The sequence below is a fragment of the Gorilla gorilla genome, chromosome 4 (assembly GCF_029281585.2).
Source record: "Gorilla gorilla gorilla isolate KB3781 chromosome 4, NHGRI_mGorGor1-v2.1_pri, whole genome shotgun sequence".
In the NCBI taxonomy this organism is placed as follows: domain Eukaryota; kingdom Metazoa; phylum Chordata; class Mammalia; order Primates; family Hominidae; genus Gorilla; species Gorilla gorilla.
In genome coordinates this window covers 98784042-98805049 of record NC_073228.2, presented here as the reverse complement: position 1 = coordinate 98805049, position 21008 = coordinate 98784042, and the positions used below count along the sequence as shown (strand labels likewise).

The 21008-nt window shown below is 36.5% G+C and overlaps 1 protein-coding gene across 2 annotated transcripts in view; it reads right to left on the bottom strand.

Annotated features, from left to right (window-relative positions):
• Positions 1 to 21008, bottom strand: part of SLF1 (SMC5-SMC6 complex localization factor 1) — a 77984-nt gene that overhangs the window by 15218 nt on the left and 41758 nt on the right. For both annotated transcript variants that reach the window (XM_055387136.2, XM_031011412.3), the window contains exons 10-15: positions 18727 to 18780; positions 17160 to 17318; positions 15038 to 15201; positions 10780 to 10908; positions 10049 to 10214; positions 2110 to 2257 (exon numbers count right to left, since the gene is read on the bottom strand). In XM_055387136.2, coding sequence (XP_055243111.2) covers positions 2110 to 2257; positions 10049 to 10214; positions 10780 to 10908; positions 15038 to 15201; positions 17160 to 17318; positions 18727 to 18780 — 820 coding nt within the window. The remainder of the gene's footprint in view (positions 1 to 2109; positions 2258 to 10048; positions 10215 to 10779; positions 10909 to 15037; positions 15202 to 17159; positions 17319 to 18726; positions 18781 to 21008) is intronic.

Sequence of the window (21008 nt, the reverse complement as noted above, 5' to 3'; positions counted from 1 at the left end):
CTAGGTCTCCAAACTCAAATTTCATTAAGGAATGAAAACAGGAAATTCTGTTAGTCAAATGCTTAGTTCCCATTCTAGCAAATAATGCCAGAATTCTGTTTTCTGAAAAGGATAAAAACCACTAAACTACCTAGTAGGAATGGTGGGAAAGAAATATAAGAAAGGGTTCTGCAGGAAGATTGAATGTTAGCTAAGAAATGTTAAAGTCATGCAACAAAGGACAGCTAGTCCACAAAAGGAACTGTAATCACCCCCTCAGCTCAATGAAAAAGAAAAAAATAAAAGAGATAAAATGCTTTAGATAAAAATCTTCTAACTTTGGTAGTATAAAAAGAGAACTCTCTCTGCAGACGGCATCATCGAATACATCCTGAACCCAGTTATAACCTGGATTCCTATTCTGAAGTCTCTCTTTAAAGTATTGAAGTGATTGATGGCATATGAAGAATTTTTTCTTTATATAAAATCAAGATACACTGAAACACATGTGTAGCAGAGTACTTATTTGGCAGTTTAAAATATCAAGTATATAAAAGTATATAAAAATCATCTTTTATAGCTAAGAACCACAAAAAAACTTACTTGGTTTAAAATGTATTCATTTTAGGAATTAAGGATTACAGAAATAAAGAAATAAAGAAAAAAAGGGAAGGATGGGCAAAGACTCTCCCTAAACTGGCTATGGAGTTTGGGAATCTACATAAGGTCTTTATGGAAGCCTCCTTCAGTCTAGAGGCCCAAAGAATTGGGTAGAACTTTTCACCTTGTGAAATGAGTTCTGCCATCATGTTTCTTAAATAACACTCCTTCCTCCCTTTATTTTAGGGGAGACTTTAAAGTAGGTAATGGGGAGAAAAGAAGAGTGAAAAAATTATCCATATAAATTACTTCTGTTTGCTTCATCCATGTTCATTTCTTGTTAGAGCACCAGACTCAATGGGGAAAAAATAGTAGCAAGTTTTTGTTCTTTTTTTGTTTTGTTTTGTTTTTTCTAGAAATAGCGTAAAGGTTTTTTAATTGTGTATATGTACCATTAGACAAAATTATTTAAAGTCAATAAATTGTTATTCAAGGAATTCCATGTTGTGATTTCTTCCACTGTCCATCAGGGTCACTTTAGATCCTCTAAAGAGCTGGAGTCAAAAGATTTATCTTCAAGTTTGCCCTTTTTAATGAAACTGATCCAGTTGTCCTGTCAGCCCTACATAACAATAGTATAAAAGTAAATTTTACATTTCCAGAGATGATTGTACAGTGAGTGAACATGAATGAGTCCCTAGAACGAGCCTGAGTTAACTCTACTACAAACTGCTTGGTTATTAGCAACCCACAAGGGTTACAATATAAAGGCAAAGCAAATTTGCATGATTCAAGAGATCTAGGAGAATTTTCAAATCTCATTGATTTTAAAGAAAAATCACATGTGGTTCACATTTTATTTGTATTGCATTTCTATTACAGTGTTTTGTTTTTTAAAGAGACAGAGTCTTGCTCTGTCACCCAGGCTGGAGTGCAGTGGCACAATCATGGCTCCCTGCAGCCTTGGACTCCTGGGCTCAAGGGATCCTCCCACTTCAGCCTCCAGAGTAGCTGGGACTACTAGCATAGACCACGTCCAGCAAATTTTTAAATTTTTTTTTAAAGACAGAGTCTTGCTATGTTGCACATGCTGGTCTCAAACCCCTGGGCTCAAGAGATCCTCCCACCTCGGCTTCCCAAAGTAGGTTGGGATTACAGGTGTGAGCCACTGCACCAGGCAAAATAATTATATTTGAATAATAAATGTATGTGGGGGGAAGTCTCCTGTAATGTTTAGAGGAAAATAAGAATGCAAAATTACATATATAGTATGAACTCAACTATACAAAAATGCTTAGAAATACCAGAAAGACATTAAAAAGTTAACAGCAGTTATCTGTGTAGGAACAATATGGGTACTTTAAATCTTCCTCTTTATATTGTCTGTGTGTATCTATGTGTACGTGCATCCATAACTATTTTAAGGAAAGCTTCAAATGAACATATGTTAAAGCTTACAGACTGCTTAAAAGAAATTCAAAACTAATTTCCAGAATGGGTCTGAAAAAAACAGAACACAGACAAACTTACCATCACACGAAAGAGAAATATAACTTCCTAAGTCATCAGACATGTGTCGCATCACATTTCTACCCATCTTAAGACCAAGGAAAATCCAATAATCTATTGCTGCTCCAAGAATTCCAGCCAATAAGTAAGCTAGTTCATGTTTGAAGACCTAACATTAAGATACAAAAAAATTACTAAAATATATTACAATATTGAATTTCTGTTAGTATTTATTTTGAATACTTTTTGAGGGGCAAAACATAGCTATTTAAAAATACAGGGTATGTAATGATAAAAGGTATTCTTAAGAACCCTAGCTAACTAATTCTCTCCCCTCCATCTCTCTCTCCACATGACAAAAGAGTTAACAAAGCAAATTTTCCAAGGACCTACAACTTAACAGTTTAGAATAAACTTTAATTTTATCCAATACTATCAAGTTTGTTAGGAAATAATTCCATTAAAATAATGAGAAAATACCTGGTTTTTGTAGATTTTTATAAATAGGAGAGATACAACTATAAAAGAAGATAGATTTATCTACCCCCACGGTTTATATACAGAATTATTCTTTACATTTCTCTATATGACATTTTCCAGAAAGACTTGAGAAACCCAATGAATAAAAGTTCTAGTAAACAAGATTATTCATTTGCCATAATACACTGATTCAAATTTTTATTATTTAATTATATATCAAATACTAATTACCCAACTTAGAGATGTAGAGATCAGTTTTAAAAGTATATCATTGGCCGGGCGCGGTGGCTCACGCCTGTAATCCCAGCACTTTGGGAGGCCGAGGTGGGTGGATCATGAGGTCAGGAGATTGAGACCATCCTGGCTAACACGGTGAAACCCTGTCTCTACTAAAAATACAAAAAGCCGGGCATGGTGGCAGGCGCCTGTAGTCCCAGCTACTGGGGAGGCTGAGGCAGAAGAATGGCGTGAACCCGGGAGGCGGAGCTTGCAGTAAGAGGAGATTGTGCCACTGCACTCCAGCCTGGGTGACAGAGTGAGACTCCGTCTCAAAAAAAAAAAAGTATATCATTTTGTATGATTACTTTAATAATAAACATCATTAAATTCTTATAAGAAATGTAACAAGGCATACAAACCTTCTAAGCGTGCTTTACCCTACCCTAATGTTTGAAAGTATTTTTCTAATCTCTAAAATTCAGTAGAAACTATGAAGATGAAGAAGTGTGAAAATGAAATTTTAAAAACGCCTTTGATTGAAATATAAACACTTTTTCAAAGCATTAAAACCAGCTGAAATTCTTATGTTCTTGTTATTTGTTGTCTAGGCATGTTGGATATGTAGGAAAAAAAAAATCACTAAATTAATAGTTGGGTAAAAGGCATATGAAAACATTTTAACAAATGCTACAGTAATAGATTATAACTATGTTCTGCCATCTAATTTCTTTCTCATTAATCCCATATTAGGCATATATTATGCTTAAATAACAATATATAACATTCTGTTCATGTATAAAAGATTACAGTATAAAAGGATCTAAGAACCTGATCTATAACTAAGAGATCTAATATTACTAATAACCTAATCTATTATCACAATATTTATTAAAACCTTTTCACATGCCTTTTACCCAACTGTTTTGTGATTTTTTCACATATCCAACAAGCCTAGACGACAAGTAACAGGAATTTCAGCTGGTTTTAATGTTCTGAAAAAATGTTTATATTTAAATCAAAGGTGTTTTTAAAATGTTATTTTCACACTTTGTCTTCATAGTTTACATGGAATTTTAGGGATTAGAATAGTAAATTTTATGTAAAAGCCACTTCCAAATCAGGTTCTTGGATCCTTTTATACTATAATCTAAACTAACACACTCATAAACAGTATGTTATTATGTTATGTATTACGGAATAAATTATGTGTATTTCAGTGTATTAGAGTTATATATTACAGACCAAATTAGCACATATTATGCCTAATATGGGATTAGTGAGAAAGAAATCCCTAGCACTCTGAACCCTCAGTGACTACTGGATTTGTTTCTCCTGCCCTCAGGTAAGAAATTTCTTATATGTATATTCAATATTTCATTGGGATATCATTCCATATCTAATAGCTCTAGCTAGCAGATAAATGATTTCAAAACCAAAGTTTAATTTCTGGTTTATTGTGCAAACATAAGCAAATGGTCCAGCAGCACATAAAACCAGCTTGCCAGAACAGTGTTTACGGAAGGAAAACACAGTCAGGACCAGTAGCATGTGTGCAGGTCCTCTGTTGTCCTATCACATCAGGGGCAGCATACTGCATTCGTGTAGGGCTAGACATTAGAATCTAGGAGAGAGACCCTCAAGTGTGGGGCTGAGGAGATTTTTAAAAGCTGCATGATTAAGAAAGTGGTGTACTTCTTCTGACATGATCAGGGACCAAGACAGCCAGCCAGACCCTAGCAGGTGAGTCTTCACAGGTGGCTGTCAATCCCACCCAGTCTCCTGCCTTGATAGGAGAGCTGAGTTTAAGCCTTGCAGTTGCGGCTATATGGCATGGGAAACTAGCAGCAGGTCTGACCACATCAGTAGCACTAACACCTCCCCTGGTGTGATCGGCAGGACTAGGGTCTAGTGCTAGTCTCCAGAAAACACTGCAGGAAATCAACTCCATTCTTTGTAAAGCCAGTATCTTGCTTGATCACTCTGAGCAAGTTAGTTAATCCTTACTTCTCACTGTTATCAAGAGAATATAAAACAGAACAGTGAAAATATATATTTAAACTAGTAAACTGATTATGTCCATATGCACATATGCATCCACAAAATGTTCCTTCCAACATAATATGTATCTGAATATCAGCAGTGACAGTACTCAGGAAAGAAGCAAGAGGTTGGTAAATTTTGATTTCTGAAAGTATTCTCCATCTCAAGGGTATAGTAAATCAAGATCACTTTAGACCACCCAGGCTTTAAGACTCTGGGCAGGAAAGAAGGATGTTAGCCCACAGAGTGAAGCCTTATATAAAAACACAATCCAGCTTTCCAACAACCAAAAACAACATTTAAAAAAAAAAAAAAAAATCAACCAGTTGGGACTTTCCCTCCTTCCTTATATAAATATGTGGTACATACAGTTAAAATCACAATAGAATATTAATATATTGCTTAATATTAAATTTACCTTGATATTAATGTTATTAAACAGAAGAGGTCTTGCAGTGATTTCGAGGAATAACTATAGCTTTTTTACCATGATAAAAAAGATCCTGCCAAAGTTGTTCTTGTTTTCATGTCATTAGCTAAACATGCACACTACTACATAGCCATAATAGTAAGTCTTTATACGAAAAGACACTTTCAACTCAGGTTCTTAGATCCTTTTATACCATATTCTTAACTATCACACTCATAACAATAATAGGGCCAAGACAGTGTGCTATGGACTATACTCACTGCCACTTTAACAATACATCAACGATGCTATTCCTTCCAGTATCAGTGGATATATAGGCTTTAGAAATAGATTAGTAAGAAAATAGTAAATAAATCATCAAAGGAAAACAGCTTTCTTGGAATACTGAAATATTTGTTAAAGCTGACAGAAGAGAACATGAATACCCTAAGAATTAACAAAGAAATAAAAGGTTGACAAGATTTGCATATATGATATATATTTACCTTAGAATTCCTTTCTAATATGTTAAACTCTATTACCAGACATTCTGTCAATGTGGTTCTATATCATCTGCCATTAGAGATAACTTCTAGTTTATAAAATTGGCAATCTTCCAAAACTTGACTAATCTGTAAAGTAGAACAAACTAGCATCTTGGCCTTCTGACTCCCAGGTTAGGGATTTCCATGATATCCCACTGTAATACGTGACAAACTATTCTGTTGGAAAGATGCAAACATAAAGCACACACTGTGCCTCTTCCTGTTTTAAACACTGGCATTTGAAACATGAGAAAGTGTGGTGCAGTGGAGACTTGGCCTCTAGTCAAGGCTTTGCCCTAACAAGCTGTGACACCTTGAATAAGTTATTTAAACTCTTTATCAACTTTCTTATCTATTAATATAAACTAGCTTACATTTCTACCTATATTGTAGAATTATCAATAGCACTTAAGAACATCTCAAAGAAAAGTGGGACTAGTAAAAATTGTACCTCCTCCATAACCTTGACACAGCCCACCTCTGCTCTTTGCCAAGGAAAGCCCAACATTTTCTCAGATTAATGACAATGAAATTCACTGCCATTGTGTCACTCTGCAATACTTGCTGATTGACATTATGACAAAACAATATTAGCATAAACTGAGGACTTCTGTTTAGCTAATGACTTAAATTGAATACTTCAACTCAGCAAATCAAGAAACAAATGCTTTACAGTACAGAAAATGATGTCTGTGAACATGCATGGAATTCTTGAAACTGGAAACTGCCAAAAAGATTTAATTAAGTACAAGAATGAATTCTAGCAGAAAGGTAATACAATTTTTAAAAAGCAGTTTTATATCAATTTAAGCAATTCAAATGTTAAATAAAATATTAATTTGCAAAATTTAAAACCAGTTCTCATATCACAATGCTACAATTTATTGCAGACTGCTTCACAAATATGTTGCTTTTATTTATAAGTTTGAACAAAAATCTTAAAATTAAATATGTATAAATGTTACTATTTACATCAGAGCTTAAGTAATTTCTTATCTGTGATAGTCCCTTGAAGACTTAGTAAAATTGTGACAACATCATTTTATTGTTTTAAGTTATAAATGAGCAATTTCATTTATGTAATTCAAATGAATGAAAAAAAGAAATGTTCTATAATGAAGAAATATTTTCTATCCTTAATGACTGCATTGTATAAAAAGTAAATAAAAAGACAGATGGTAATTTATAGAGATGCTATCAGCTTTAAAGTGCTATACTCAATTGGCAATGAGGTCTAAATAGTAGTCCTATTTAAGTATTTTCAATTTCTGTAATTTGCAAAATCATACTTCCTTTTAAATCAGATACATGCACAAAACAGTGTCTACTCACCTGGTTAAATAATAGGATTACTTGATCACAAAGAAATCTAGCTATACTCAGAACAATCTTCCCGTTTTAATGCTGATTTAGAAAAAAAAAAATAGTACCTCAAAAAGAACTAACTTTTATTTTCCTACCTCGGACAACTAAACAAACAGTATTTTTTAAAAAAAACAGCAAGAACTTCTATTTCTAATGAAGGCCTAGGTAATTCAGACGAATTTTTTTTTTTTTTTTTTTTTTTTTTTAAGAGACAAGGTCTCACTCTGTCACCCAGGCTGGAATGCAGTGGCGCAATCATAGCTCACTGCAGCCTCCAACTTCTGGGCTCAAGCAGTCCTCCCAGGGCAGCCTCTCAAGTAGTTAAAACTAATACATGTGCACACCACTACATCTGTTTTATTTTTGGTTTTGTTTTGTTTTTTTGGTAGAGATGGGGGTCTCACTATGTTGCTCAGACTGGTCTTGAGCTCCTGGCTGCAAGCAATCCTTCCATTTCAGCATATCAAAGTGCTGGGATTACAGGCAGGAACCACTGCACCCAGCTTCAACTGAACCCACTTAGAGAAGAAAACTAAAACTAAAAATGTTAAATAAAATACGCAAAACATTTCAGAAAAAAAAGAACAAATTATGAGGAAGTGCTAGGCCAAGATCTAGTGAGGTACTCACGTGAACTACTCAGATACCTGACTTTGCCCCGAGGACTTTCACTGATTTTAAGGAAGAATCTAGAATACAGAACTGTGGTTTCTGGAGCACAGGGGAAGAAAAGATTAAAAAAAAAAAAAAAGTCATGGCCAAAAGCTAATTGCTCACAGGATGAAAAAGTGAAGGGCTTCATCCTCATGGTAAGAGTGAATCAGAAGCAAAACTAAATGTATATGTAGCCCTTTACTTCATTTGAACTACCTAGAGTCCCCCAAACATAGACATTGGATTAGAATAGTCCTTAACTAGTGGTACACCCAGGCACTTGGCAGAAGTTCAACAGAAATTCTTTCTGGGGGAAGATACTCTGGTCTTTATCACGTATTGTTTCTACAAATAACTTCTCAAATGCAATTTAAAAGCATATAGTGAATAATAAGCTTGCAAGAGAAAATAAAAAAGCACAAGAGAAGGAAACAGCAAAAACAACAACAGAAACAGACCCATAAAGACTTCAGATATGGAATAATCAAGCATAGATAATAAATGTCATTGCCATGTTAAAGACAAAAGAAAACCTTGAAACTCATAAAAACAAGTCATAGTGGTTTGGAACAGTTAAAAAGTCTTTTAACTGGAAAAAACACAAAAAATTTAAATGCAATGGTCATGTTTAACAATATACTGGACATAGCTGAAGAAAGAACTAATGAACTAAAAACTGGATGAAAATACTATCCAGAATGCGGCAAGTACAGAAAAAAAGTATCTATATGGGAGGTGGGGGAAAGAGGGAGAAAGAGGAGGACAGGGGAAATGGTAGAGGGAGAGAAAGAGGGAGAGAGAGAGAAAGGGAGGGAGATACAAGGTGAAAAACACAAAGAATATGAAGAAAAGGTATAACGTAAGTTTAATGGTAATTTAAAACGTAGAGAAGAGAAAATGGATCTGAGGAAGTATTTGACGAGAAACTACGTAAGCATTTTTGTTAAGACAGAATAGACTTCATGGTAGTTTGATACCAGAGCTCTCCACCCTAACTACTATGCTTACGATCCCTGAAAAAGATATTACCTAACTAGCAGTTATAGGATCATAACTAGTAGTCATGATATATCAGTTATGAATAATAAGGTGTCATTAGCATACATGAAGCAGAAACTTAAAAATAAATAGATGAGCAAATCAACAAAGTCGATTCAGAAGGATTGATTAAAACAATTATGAAGTTTGATCCAATCCAACAGAAAAAACACATTCTGGTTCCTAGTCTTATATGGAGCCAAAAAGAGAACTTCAGTAAATTTCAGAAAGCAGAAATTGCACAAGGTGCATTCTTTCACTATAATTCACTATTAGAAACTAACCAAAAAAAAGCACAGCCAAACAAACAAAACTCATCTATCTAGAAATCTTAAAACATCTTTTAAAAATATCTCTTGGATCAAAGAGGGAAATCAAAATTAACAATAGAAAATACTTTGAAAAAAAACAGAGCACTCTAGGTTAAAGTACCAAACTACGAAATGAATGTCAAGTTGTACTCAATAGGTAATTTATATTAGGTGGATGTATTAGAAATGAAGACTAAAAAGAAAAAAAGATTCAAGAAGATACAAGTAAAAAAAAAAAAAAAAATTAAAAGAAAAGAGCAGAAATGAATGATGTAACGCAAAAAAGTAGATAATATAATTCCAAAGGGAGATCATTCTGAAAAGGAAAAAGGTGACTAATATTTATTATGCAACCAAAATGTGCCACACAGTTATGTTGCTATATACACTATTATCTTTGAGATGGATAATACACTGAAATCACTATATGTTAAATTTCTAATGACAGGCAAAATCAACTTATAAACAAATATTTCAGAAAATAACTCAACATCAAAAGAGGTAGTTTTAAAATAATACTAATACTAATAAATATTAATATTTATTAGTAGTACCCCTCAAAAATTGTATGGATTGACTCATTTATTTTTAAATCTTAAGTTCTTCATGAATCAAATTGCACAGAAGTAAAAAATCTAGAAAGGTAAGTAACTAGAGATTTCTTAGCAGTAACTATCAAATAATTCACTAGCTACTACATGCAAACGTGAGACGATGAAGGAACCAGTCTCCAAGGACCTTTCACCTTAAAACTAGATAAACTAAATAGAAAACAATGATATATTTGGGTACATTTTAATTGTTTTCGAGTGACCCAAAGAATAAAGAGGAGAGGAAAAGGTAAATAATTCAAAGTGCTGTTTCCATAGACTATTCATCTATAAATTAATCCTACTTACATCATTAGACTTGAATTTTTCCTTGTGAGAATATATAGTCCATTCCAAAAGCATATTTACTGGTTTGGTCAAAAGCCCAGAGGTTTCACTTCCTGACCAAAAAATTTCAAGAAGCATTGCCTTTCCTGTTATTTTCAGATTCTGAGAATCTGACCAGTCATACAACCTAATTAAAATATAAACAAAAAGTATATTTTTAAGCCAATTTGATCATGACAATTACTTGACATCTCTCCTGTCAAAAAAAATGCTAGCAATTTTTGAACATAGATCATAAAATATAAAGATTATAACAATTATAGTAAAGGACAAAATATAAAAAATGGCCCCAGTTCAATAAAGTCACTGACAATGTATATATACACAGTAATCTATCTGCAAGTTTTAGAGCAGGAGCAAAACTTACCATTGTAGGCTCAGTGTTTAAAATTGGTGTAGTTTTTTACTTAGCATTCAATTACTAAAGAATTTTTTTAAAATCCTAAAAAATGAAAACACTTATCCATCCAAATGAACAGTGGAAGTGAACTGAGGAAATTTTTTAAAAGGGCATATAAACCTTTACTCCCACTGAGAATATCTGGAAATATGTTTTAAAAACAAATCTACCTTAAAATAGAAAATAAGGTGACTTTTTAGAAATATATTTATAATAATTGTAAAAAAAAAAAAAATGGTGCATAAAAACAACTGAAATTTAGAAAAGTGTTATTTTTGCGATTAGAACTTACTTTCGACTCAGATGTTGTACTTCACTTTCAATTAAATTAAAGAAAAATTTGAGTAGCGTCAGGTGGAGCACCTTGGAGCCAATATTTTCTGAAATTTGATGACAAAAGCTTTCATTGAAAAGGCAAGACCTGAAAGACATGAACCCAAAAATCTAATAACATACAAGCAATTCACTAAGTCATTTGTGAACAAAATATTTCTCCTTCTAGAATACTGCTGGAATTTTAATAAAATTTTCTTAAAATAGAAAGTTCAACAAAATTTTATGAATACATTTCTTCCTTCAAAAATTAAACAACGTCAAATATCTCATGAGTACTTAATTCTTAATAAATAGATCTAATTTCTCAATTTTTCAAGTGATTATAATATTTAATGACTAGCAGGTACTCTCCCTTTGTGCTCTTTATTTCACTGATGAGAACAAAGATTATAGATTTCATTAAGTCCTTTTGATTTAAATGACCAGCTAACCTCTCAATTTATAATACTCGCCAGAATCCTCCTCTTTCTTACCCAAGATGACTTTCTTTTTCATTAGTAAATGAAGATTATTTAGGGCTACTTTTTTTTAGCGTTTTTAAAATTCATTATTTTATTTTCTTTCTGTCTTCTAGAGCAGTCCTCTCCAACTGAACTTTCTGTGATGATGTATATGTTCTACTAGACACTTGAAATGTGGCTTGTATACCCAAGGACCCACATTTTTAATTACTTTGTCTGAATAAAATTTAAATATAAATAGATACGGCTAGTGGCTATTGGGTCAGACAGCACACTTCTATAATATATTTCTAAAGAGAATAGAAGATTACTCAGAACTCTAGGATTTAAGAAATAGTGTCTAGGTAACACTATTTATTACAATCTCCCACCTTTCTTATTGATTATATCAACAATGCACTTATAACTTTCTACCTCTGTCTCCACTTTCGCTGTCTTCTTTTTTAATACAACATTCTCAGGAGAGTCCTTAGTAGCTTTAACAATTTATTTAATATTCAATCTGTCTATAAGATCCTTCATGCCCACATAGTTAATCAGTCTTTCTGAAAACTGTCAGAGATAGAGAACTTAAGTTTCTCTACGCATTATGGAATATTTCAAATATATACAAAAGTAGAGACTAGTATTACTTAGCTCATTTATATTCCTACCACTTCCCTAAGCACCTCCCCAGTACCCCATTATTTTGAAATGAAATCTGGGTATTTTTGTTTAAAAGTCTATTTTTAAGCTGCCTAAAATCTATCGCCTATAGCATCAATAAATTCATCCAAACCTTTATTAAGCACTTACATTCCAGGCATTATATTAGATATTAAGGATGGAGATATTTAAGACTGAACACCTTCTGTAAGAGGGAAGTTTAAAGAAAGAAAAACAAGACGAGCACCTATCCTTAAGAAAGTCACAGGCCTGATGTGAGTGACAAACTTAAAGGAAAGGTCAAGAGTAAGAAAGTGGCAGCTAAATTGCATTTTAAGGGAAAACTATGGCTGAGCATGGTGGCCCATTCCTGTAATCCCAGTGCTTTGGAAGGACAAGGTAGGAGGATTGCTTGAGCCCAGGAATTTGAGACCAGCCTGGGCAACACAGGGAGACTTCACCTCTACAAAAAATTTAAAAATTAGTCATGTAGTTCTGGCACAGTAGCTCATGCCTGTAATCCCAGCACTTTGGGAAGTGGAGGCGGGTGGATCACCTAAGGTCAGGAGTTCAAGACCAGCCTGACCAACATGGTAAAACCCCATCTCTACCAAATACAAAAAAAAATCAGCAAGGCGTGGTGGCGCATGCCTGTAATCCCAGCTACTTGGAAGGCTGAGGCAGGAGAATCGCTTGATCCCGGGAGGCGGAGGTTGCAGTGAGCCAAGATCGCACCACTGCACTCCAGCCTGGGCAACAGAGCAAAACTTCTTCTCAAAAAACAAACAAACAAACTACAACCACAACCACAACAACAAAATTGGCCAGGTGTGGTGGTGGGCACCTGTAGTCCCAAGTACTCAGGAGGCTGAGGCAGGAGAGTGGCCTGAACCCAGGAGTTCAAGATTGCAGTGAGCTATGATCCCGCCACTGCACACTGTCCTTGGTGACAGTGAGATTCGAAAAGGAAAGAAGAGAAAAGAAAAGGGAAAAAGGAAAGGAAGGAAAGTGAAGACAAGGGACAAAGGAGAAGAGAGGAGAGGAGAGAGGAGAGAGGAGAGAAGAGAGAAGAGAAGTGAAACGAAGCAGTCAGGCATGGTGGCTCATGCCTTTAATCCTGGCACTTTGGGAGGCTGAGGCGGGCAGAAAACTTGAGCTCAAGTGTTGGAGACCAGCCTGGGAAACATGGTAAAACCCCATTTCTACAAAAAATACAAAACTAGTCAGGCGTGGGAGCACACGCCTGTAGTCCCAGCTATTCAGGAGGCTGAGGCGGGAGGATCACCTGAGCCTGGGAGTTTCAGGCTGCAGTGAGCCGCGATTGTGCCATTGCACTCCAGTCTGGGCAACAGAGTGTCTTAAAAAACAAAACAAAACAAAACAAACAAACAAGCAGAAAAGCTAGGAAATTCGGAAAACATAAGAGCAAAAGACAGGATATGGAAAATAACGATTGGACACATTCAGGAAAGTGGTGAAGATGAGAACTGAGACATATATAAGGGCTAACTCATGAAGGGTCTTACGTATTTCGCTAAGAAATTTGAACCATCTTCTATAGGTAGTTCAATATATGTGAGTCAATGAAGGACTTTAATATGGGAAATGACAAGATCACTTTGGAAAGAGCATACTGTGGGGGGGTACTTTGGAAGAAAAATTAAAAGGAAAAAAGTAGACCCAAGATCAATAAAGCAGCTACTGCAATAGTTTATATAAGAAGAAACAGGAACTTTAAAATAAAGACAATTGACAGTGAAGAAAGGAATAGATTTGGAAATTATGAAGGATGTCAGCCACATAAACTCTATTTCCTCACATCATATACCTATGCTGGGCTTGTACTGTTGGGCTTGTACTTTTGTGCTGGTATTGTTTACATCTCAGTCACTTTCAAAGTGCAGGAACTGTTATTTAAATCATCTTTTTAATCCCTAAAATGTAGTACAGTGTCTGGCTCTCCATAAGTACTCAAGAATTTGTTAAAAGAATGAATAAATGCATGCTGGTTAACTGATTAGCTCACTTTAAATATATCACAACCAAGATGGTATGTGAATCTTTATGATCTCAAAGAGCTAACCAGAGGTCTAGCCTTTGCATGGCTAGTCAGGTGTCCTTTCTCCACTATGAACCTCCTGAAGCTGGACACTTAAATTTAAAAAAAAAAAAAAAAAAGATCTTCCCAGCCAGGCGTGATGGTCCACTCCTATAATCCCAGGACTTTGGGAGCCCAAGTCAGGCAGATCACCTGAGGCCAGCAATTTGAGACCGGCCTGGCCAACATGGTAAAAGCCCATCTCTACTAAAAATGAAAAAATACAAAAATTAGCTGGACGTGGAGGCACATGCCTGTAACTCTAGCTACTTGGAAGGCTAAGGCATAAGAATTGCTTGAGCCTGGGAGGCAGAGGTTACAGTGAGCCAAGATCAGGCCACTGCACTCCAGCCTGGGTGACAGAGCAAGACTCATGTCTCAAAAAAAGAAAAGATCTTCCCAGAAGAATAAGGGTTATCAAATACAGTTATTTGAATAGCAAGGGGAAAACATTTTCTGTTAGGGAGAAAGAAGGCGAAACAGAATTTCTGGAGACACTAACATCTGAAAGACAGAGGAAGGTCTAGGCAGTGACAGCATGTGCAGAAGCATAAAAGAGATGACATATTTAGGAAATATTAAGTTCTGTTTTAAAATTCAAATTTCTAGCTGAAAAAAATATAACTGAAGCCCTAAAATAGATACTATAGTTACAAATGTCTACACTTTTGGTGACAAAAACTGATGATATGCATATTCCATAAATTAATTTTCTTCATTTAAAAAACAATACACAAATTTATATTTTGTTAAAAATAATAATGATTTGGCTTTCTAGTGAGTCCATTTCATGCATTCACTTTTTATTTTTTTAGGAAACAGACTGAAAAACATGACCAATACAGATTTGCCTTTTCATAAGTTTTGCAATAAATATAATACGTATTTGTATTTGCAACAAAACTTTTCCAAAAGTAGAAAGATACTTCTTTCATCAGTATCTTAAAAAAATAATTAGCATAACAACTACTCAATGAAATGTAGCATCGTCAAATGTTGAAATTCCTTACCTGATAAGGACTTCTACTAAAGACCATGCTCCTTTCATACAAGTTGGACACTGAAACAACTCTAAATAATATCTCGACATGGCTGGAGACTTCCAAGGAGGATGCAGGTGAAGAAGAGCTGACAATATATGAAAGTATCGACCAGAAAATGTATCTATGTTATCCTATTATTTAAAAATAAACAAACAAATAAAACACTATAGCTAAAAGTAGTTTGACTCTCTAATTCAGTCTAAAACCAAAACAGTAACCCTGGCCTAACTTTCTTTTTTGAGACGGAGTCTGGCTCTGTCACCCAGGCTGGAGTGCAGTGGCAGGATCCTGGCTTACCTCAACCTCCGCTTCCTGGGTTCAAGCGATTTTTCTGCCTCAGCCTCCTGAGTAGCTGGGACTACAGGCACCCACCACCACGCCTGGCTAATTTTTGTATTTTTAGTAGAGATGGGGTTTCACTATGTTGGCCAGGCTAGTCTCAAACTCCCGACCTTGTGATCTGCCCACCTCAGCCTCCCAAAGTGCTGGGATTACAGGTGTGAGCCACCACGCCCGGCCTAACCCTGTTTCTTGCCAAATATACGTGTTTAGACAAAGGAGAGCAGATGGAAGCATCATGTTTAGCTAATTAAATAAAGCAACTGAGAGACAGGCACACTCTGTGTACAGCTGATACCTGAATAACAGGTTTTAACTGCATGGGTCCACTTACACATGAATTTTTTCCAATAAATGCAGCCTACCCTTCACATCCATAGGTTCTACATCTGCAACTAAATACAGTATTCTGTATTTGGGAAGCCTCGGCCTCTGAAAGTGCTGGAATTACAGGTGTGAGCCACAGCTCCCGGCCTACTAAGAAGTTTTAATTTCCTCACCTGTAAAATAAAGATAATTCCTGCCCTTGCTGCTGAATGAGACTATGTAGTTCAAAGAGGATGGTATGTATGAATGTATCTTATTAGTTATTGTATTAATTATTTTCTATTGCCTTCAGTAGTGAAGGAGATTTTTTTCCCTAGTAGTAAGGGAAAATTTTACAATTACCTCTAAAAGAAAAACCTTTAAAAATACAGTATTCACAGTATTTACAGTATTTACAGGATGTAAAACCTTCGTATGTGGAGGGCTGACTTTTCCTATAAGTGCAGGTTCTGAAGAAGCAACTGTAGGACTTGATTATGTGCAGATTTCAGTATCCACAAAGGTCCTGAAACCAATATCCTGTGATAGCAAGGGATGACTCTATCTATACATTGGGTAATCCCTTCTATTAACACTACCTTAGATGGAATACACATTTTCCTTTTCACAATTACAGTGAAATTTAAGAGGTCTCAAATGTTACCTGAAAGGAACTAAAGGTAAGAAACTATTCATGCAACATGCTTACTTATCACCAACATAACATACCTGACAAAGCTTATGCCTGTTATGTTATCAAATTAGCATCTTGGTGAAGGGCATGATTAGAAAGCTATCTTTGAATATTTGCTCCTATTGGTTTACACAGTTTGGGTATGTTCCCAGCACGGGCAACATAGCAAGACTCCATCTCTACAAAAAATTTAAAAATTAGCCAGGCATGGTGGCATGCGCCTACAGTCCCAGCTACTTGGGAGGCTGAAGCAGGGGGACTACTTGAGCCCAGGAGGTTGAGGCCACAGTGAGCCATGATCACACCACTGCAGTCCAGCCTGGACAACAGAGAGGGAACTTGCCTCTTTTTCTTTTTAAACAAAGAGTATGTTCATTATGTATACTATAAATAAAAATGATAATCATCAATGTACTAATGGAGTAATTTACCAAATGTAATTCTAGATCACCATAATCTGAATTTTATATTTGATACTTTACTGCCGTGAGAAAAATTAGATAACCTTTTTCCCCAAAACAAAATGATCTTAGAAATCCTGAGAAAATCATTAGCTAAAGCACTAAGAGTAGTACCTAGTATGTAGCTGGAAAACAGAACAGTGGTAATAAATGGGTACTGCATTAGTAAAATGAAGAAAAAAAAACACTGAACAGGGAAAATAAACTGTAAACGTACAAAAAGTGAGAAAATGTTCACATTTTAACATTCTTTGAAAAAAAGATTATAAATCCTTAAGGCTGCTCTTACCTGTAGAACGTTCTCTAGAAGGGCATGAAGAACGCATACAGGAGGGATATAATGTGCCTGCAAAGTGGAAAGTTCCTCAATTGCTTCTTTAAAAAACTGTCCTTCTATGAGGCTTTCAATTAAATTTAATACACCTCTGGGAAATTCAGCATTTTTAACCTAAGAAAGGAAAGATTCTATGATTCAGAGAAAAGAAAGATAAAATTTTGCAATCAAATCATGAATTAGTAAGAATTTATTATTTATTTATTCATTCATTCATTTGAGACGGAGTCTCACTCTGTTACCCAGGCTGGAATGCAGTGGTACGATCTCGGCTCACTTGCAACCTCCGTCTCCCAGGTTCAAGTGATTCTCCTGCCTCAGCCTCCTGAATAGCTGGGCCTATGGATGCGTGGCACCACACCCAGCTGATTTTTGTATTCTTAGTAGAGACGAAGTTTCACCATGTTGGCCAGGCTGGTCTCAAACTCCTGACCTCAGGTGATCCACTTGCCTTGGCCTCCCAAAGTGCTGGGATTATAGGCGTAAGCCACTGCACCCGGCCTAGTAACAAATTTTAATTTCCTCATCTGTGAAATGAAGATAATTTCTGGCCTTGCTGCTGGATGAGACTATGTAGTTCAAAGAGGATGATATGTATGAATGTATTTTATTACCTGTTATAGTAATTATTTTCTGTTGCCTTCAGTAGTAAGGGAAACTACTGCCTCTAAAAGAAAACCTTTAACAGGAATTTGGAGAGTTTGGTTGATAAAAAAGAGAAAGGTACAACGACATAGTTCTTTAGGTGAAAAATTATTTTTTGGTTTTCTTTTAAACTTAAAAATGAACTCTGTCTGTTAAAATATCTTAAAAATGTTAAGATATCATCAAGCACAAGCAATATTTGCAAAAAGTGAAAACTGATTGGGAGAATCATAAAATCACTCTGAGGTTGTGTATTTATATAACTCTAAGAGCTTCACAAAATACATTCCCCTTGGTCAAACTATTCTTAATAATAAAAGTAACTACCTTGAATAATTTGAGTCAAAAATACTCTAAAAGACTACATGGAATTAAAAAATCAAGTTTAGAAGAATAAATAAGGAACAAGGGCCTCAAGCCCGATTCCCTCCCTAATTTAACAATAGACTGGATATATGTATTGTAGGTTTGTTTATTTTGTTCTGAAATGAAAGTATGTAAAATAAAGGTATCATTTTCTTTAAATAACAAAATACACTCTTGTAAATATCATACCAAAAATTTTTAATCTAAAAGTAGTCATTATGAAAGTTATGAAACATGAGAACAGGAATGTATATTTCACCTGTCATAAGCACAAGGTGTGTTTTTAACATTTGTGATCATTTTTTACTATTATATGGAAATTTTGGGGGGAGTTTTGACAGAATATTTTTATCATTTCTGATTAGAGAAACTATATTTCTTTATTTGTGCATATAATACGTTACCTTTTATTGTGCATACAACACATTACTTTTATTCAAAATAACTAATAATAACAAAACACAAAACTTCTTCTTTGCCCCCATCACCAATGCTGCTCCAAGCCCCTTACCTCTACGTTGTACACTGGTTGTTTATCTATTCTAATGCAGTTGTATCTGACAGCCTACAAAAGAGCAACCATATAATTAAAACAACATTTTAAGATTGAAAAATACATTTCAGCTTCCCCAAAACCTTGGAAAAACATATAAAACAGATCCAGGAACACATTAATAGCTATAATTAATATGATACTCATATTTACTCAAACTAGCAACTTTTATTATTTTAGGGAACTCTCACGACTATGAGCATTTCTCTATTTTCTCCTTCTAAATTACAATAATTAAGTCATATTCACTTTGAAGATCTGAAGAGGTCCATTGTCCTTAGTGTCGTAATTATTAGAAATATAAATGGGGAGAGCATTTTGTACAGGGGTACACAGGAGAAAAAAACGTCAGTTATGTTTGCTATATAACCATATGTCAAATCTTATTGTTTTAAAACACCCATAATTGCATATTTAAAAGATTATCCTGGAAAAATATCTGCAACAAATATAATAAAGAGATAATACCCTGAGGCTGGGCGCTGTGGCTCACACCTGTAATCCCAGCACTTTGGAAGGCCAAGCTGGACAGATCACCTGAGGTCAGGAGTTTGAGAACAGCCTGGCCAACGTGGCAAAACCCCGTCTCTATTAAATATACAAAAATTAGCCAGGCGTGGTGGCAGGCGCCTGTAATCCTAGCTACTCTCAGGAGGCTGAGGCAGGAGAATTGCTTGAACCTGGGAAGCTCAGGTTGTAGTGAGCTGAGATTGCACCACTGCACTCCAGCCTGGGCAACAGAGCTAGACCCGGTCTCAAAAAAAAAAAAAACCCTGGAAGAAGGGGGCTTCAAGATGGCTGACTTAGAAGTGCTTGGCACTCAGCTCTTCCACAAAGGACTAAAACAGTGAGTAGATAATCACACACTGAATAGGGCATCTAAGAGAGAACATTACAATTTAAAAGTGGCAGGGAATCTCTGAGGCAAGCAAAGACAGAGAAGCAAAGCAGCTGGCTCAAATGGAACTGGCTAGGAGCCTGGAGAAACTACCCACTACGAATGGGAAAAACAAGAGAGATCCACACAGATCCACATTCCCACCATGAATTCCTGCAATCCTAGCAACTGGAGAGCCCCTTAGTCCTCACTGGCCCAGAGACTAGTTTAGAAAGCTGCCTGGAGTCCACTCAATGGCATTATTCCAAAGAAAGAGTACACGCTGAGTCCCACATAATCTGCTGGCACCCAAGAGGCTGCAGCATGGCGCCATTTTGAGAGCCCAGACACTACCAGACTACATCCTGCTCTGTGGCACAACAGTCCCTAAGCTCAGAGCCCCACCGATATTCCTGTCCACCCAGAGAGCTGCAGTGTCATGATGCCAGCTGGAGTCAACAATGCAACTAGGTGGCCAGCACTCTCACCTACACAGTGTCCTACATCCTAAGGAGTAGGAGGTGGAGTGCACCAGGGAGGCCACCCTGGGGACAAAAGGAGCCAAAGCAGGAGCTCCTCAGATCCTGAGAGCCACCTGCCTGGGGCCTCTGTCACTGGCAGAAACCCTGTCCCACAGAGTTTCTGTGTGTTTCAAACCCTGCCCAGCACCAGCGTCGTCATGCACTTGCATGTGGCTTCAGGAGGCCTGAGGAGTGGCCCACTGGGGGGTTGTCCCAGGGCTTACAGATAGATCCACTCTGCCTGCCACTGGTGCCCACAAGCGCCATCTGGAAGCCTGAAGACAGGCCTACCCCACCCGCCACCACTGTGTAAATGCACAATACGAGGACGTGGGGATCAGACCGCCTTGTCTGCTGCAGCCAGAGGCTGCAGGAGCTATCGGGGGGCCTGAGGAAAGGCCTACCCTACTCCGACTACTAGCACTGCCACCAGAGCCCAAGTGCACTGCCAGGGAGAATGGGTATCAACCCATCCCTGTCCAACACTCCTGGTGCCTGTGCAACCATCAAGAGGCCTGATAACAGGCCTACCTGGCCTACTGCAACAGGCATTTGAGCACGCTGATATGAGGCCTGTGAACAGACCTGCCTCATTTACCACAGCTGGCAGCCACGCCCACCGTCAGGGGCCTAGGAACAGATTAGACCTGCATGCAGCCTGTGGCAATGCCACCTGCACTTGTCATCCAGGAACATTGGGATCAACTCACCCATTCACCAACCAGGTGCCGAAATACACCATCTGGGGCCTAGGACAGCCCACTCTGCCAACTTCCACCGCTGCTGGGACCCCAGCACATCGTCTGAGAACCTGTGGATCGACCCATCACACCAGCTACCAG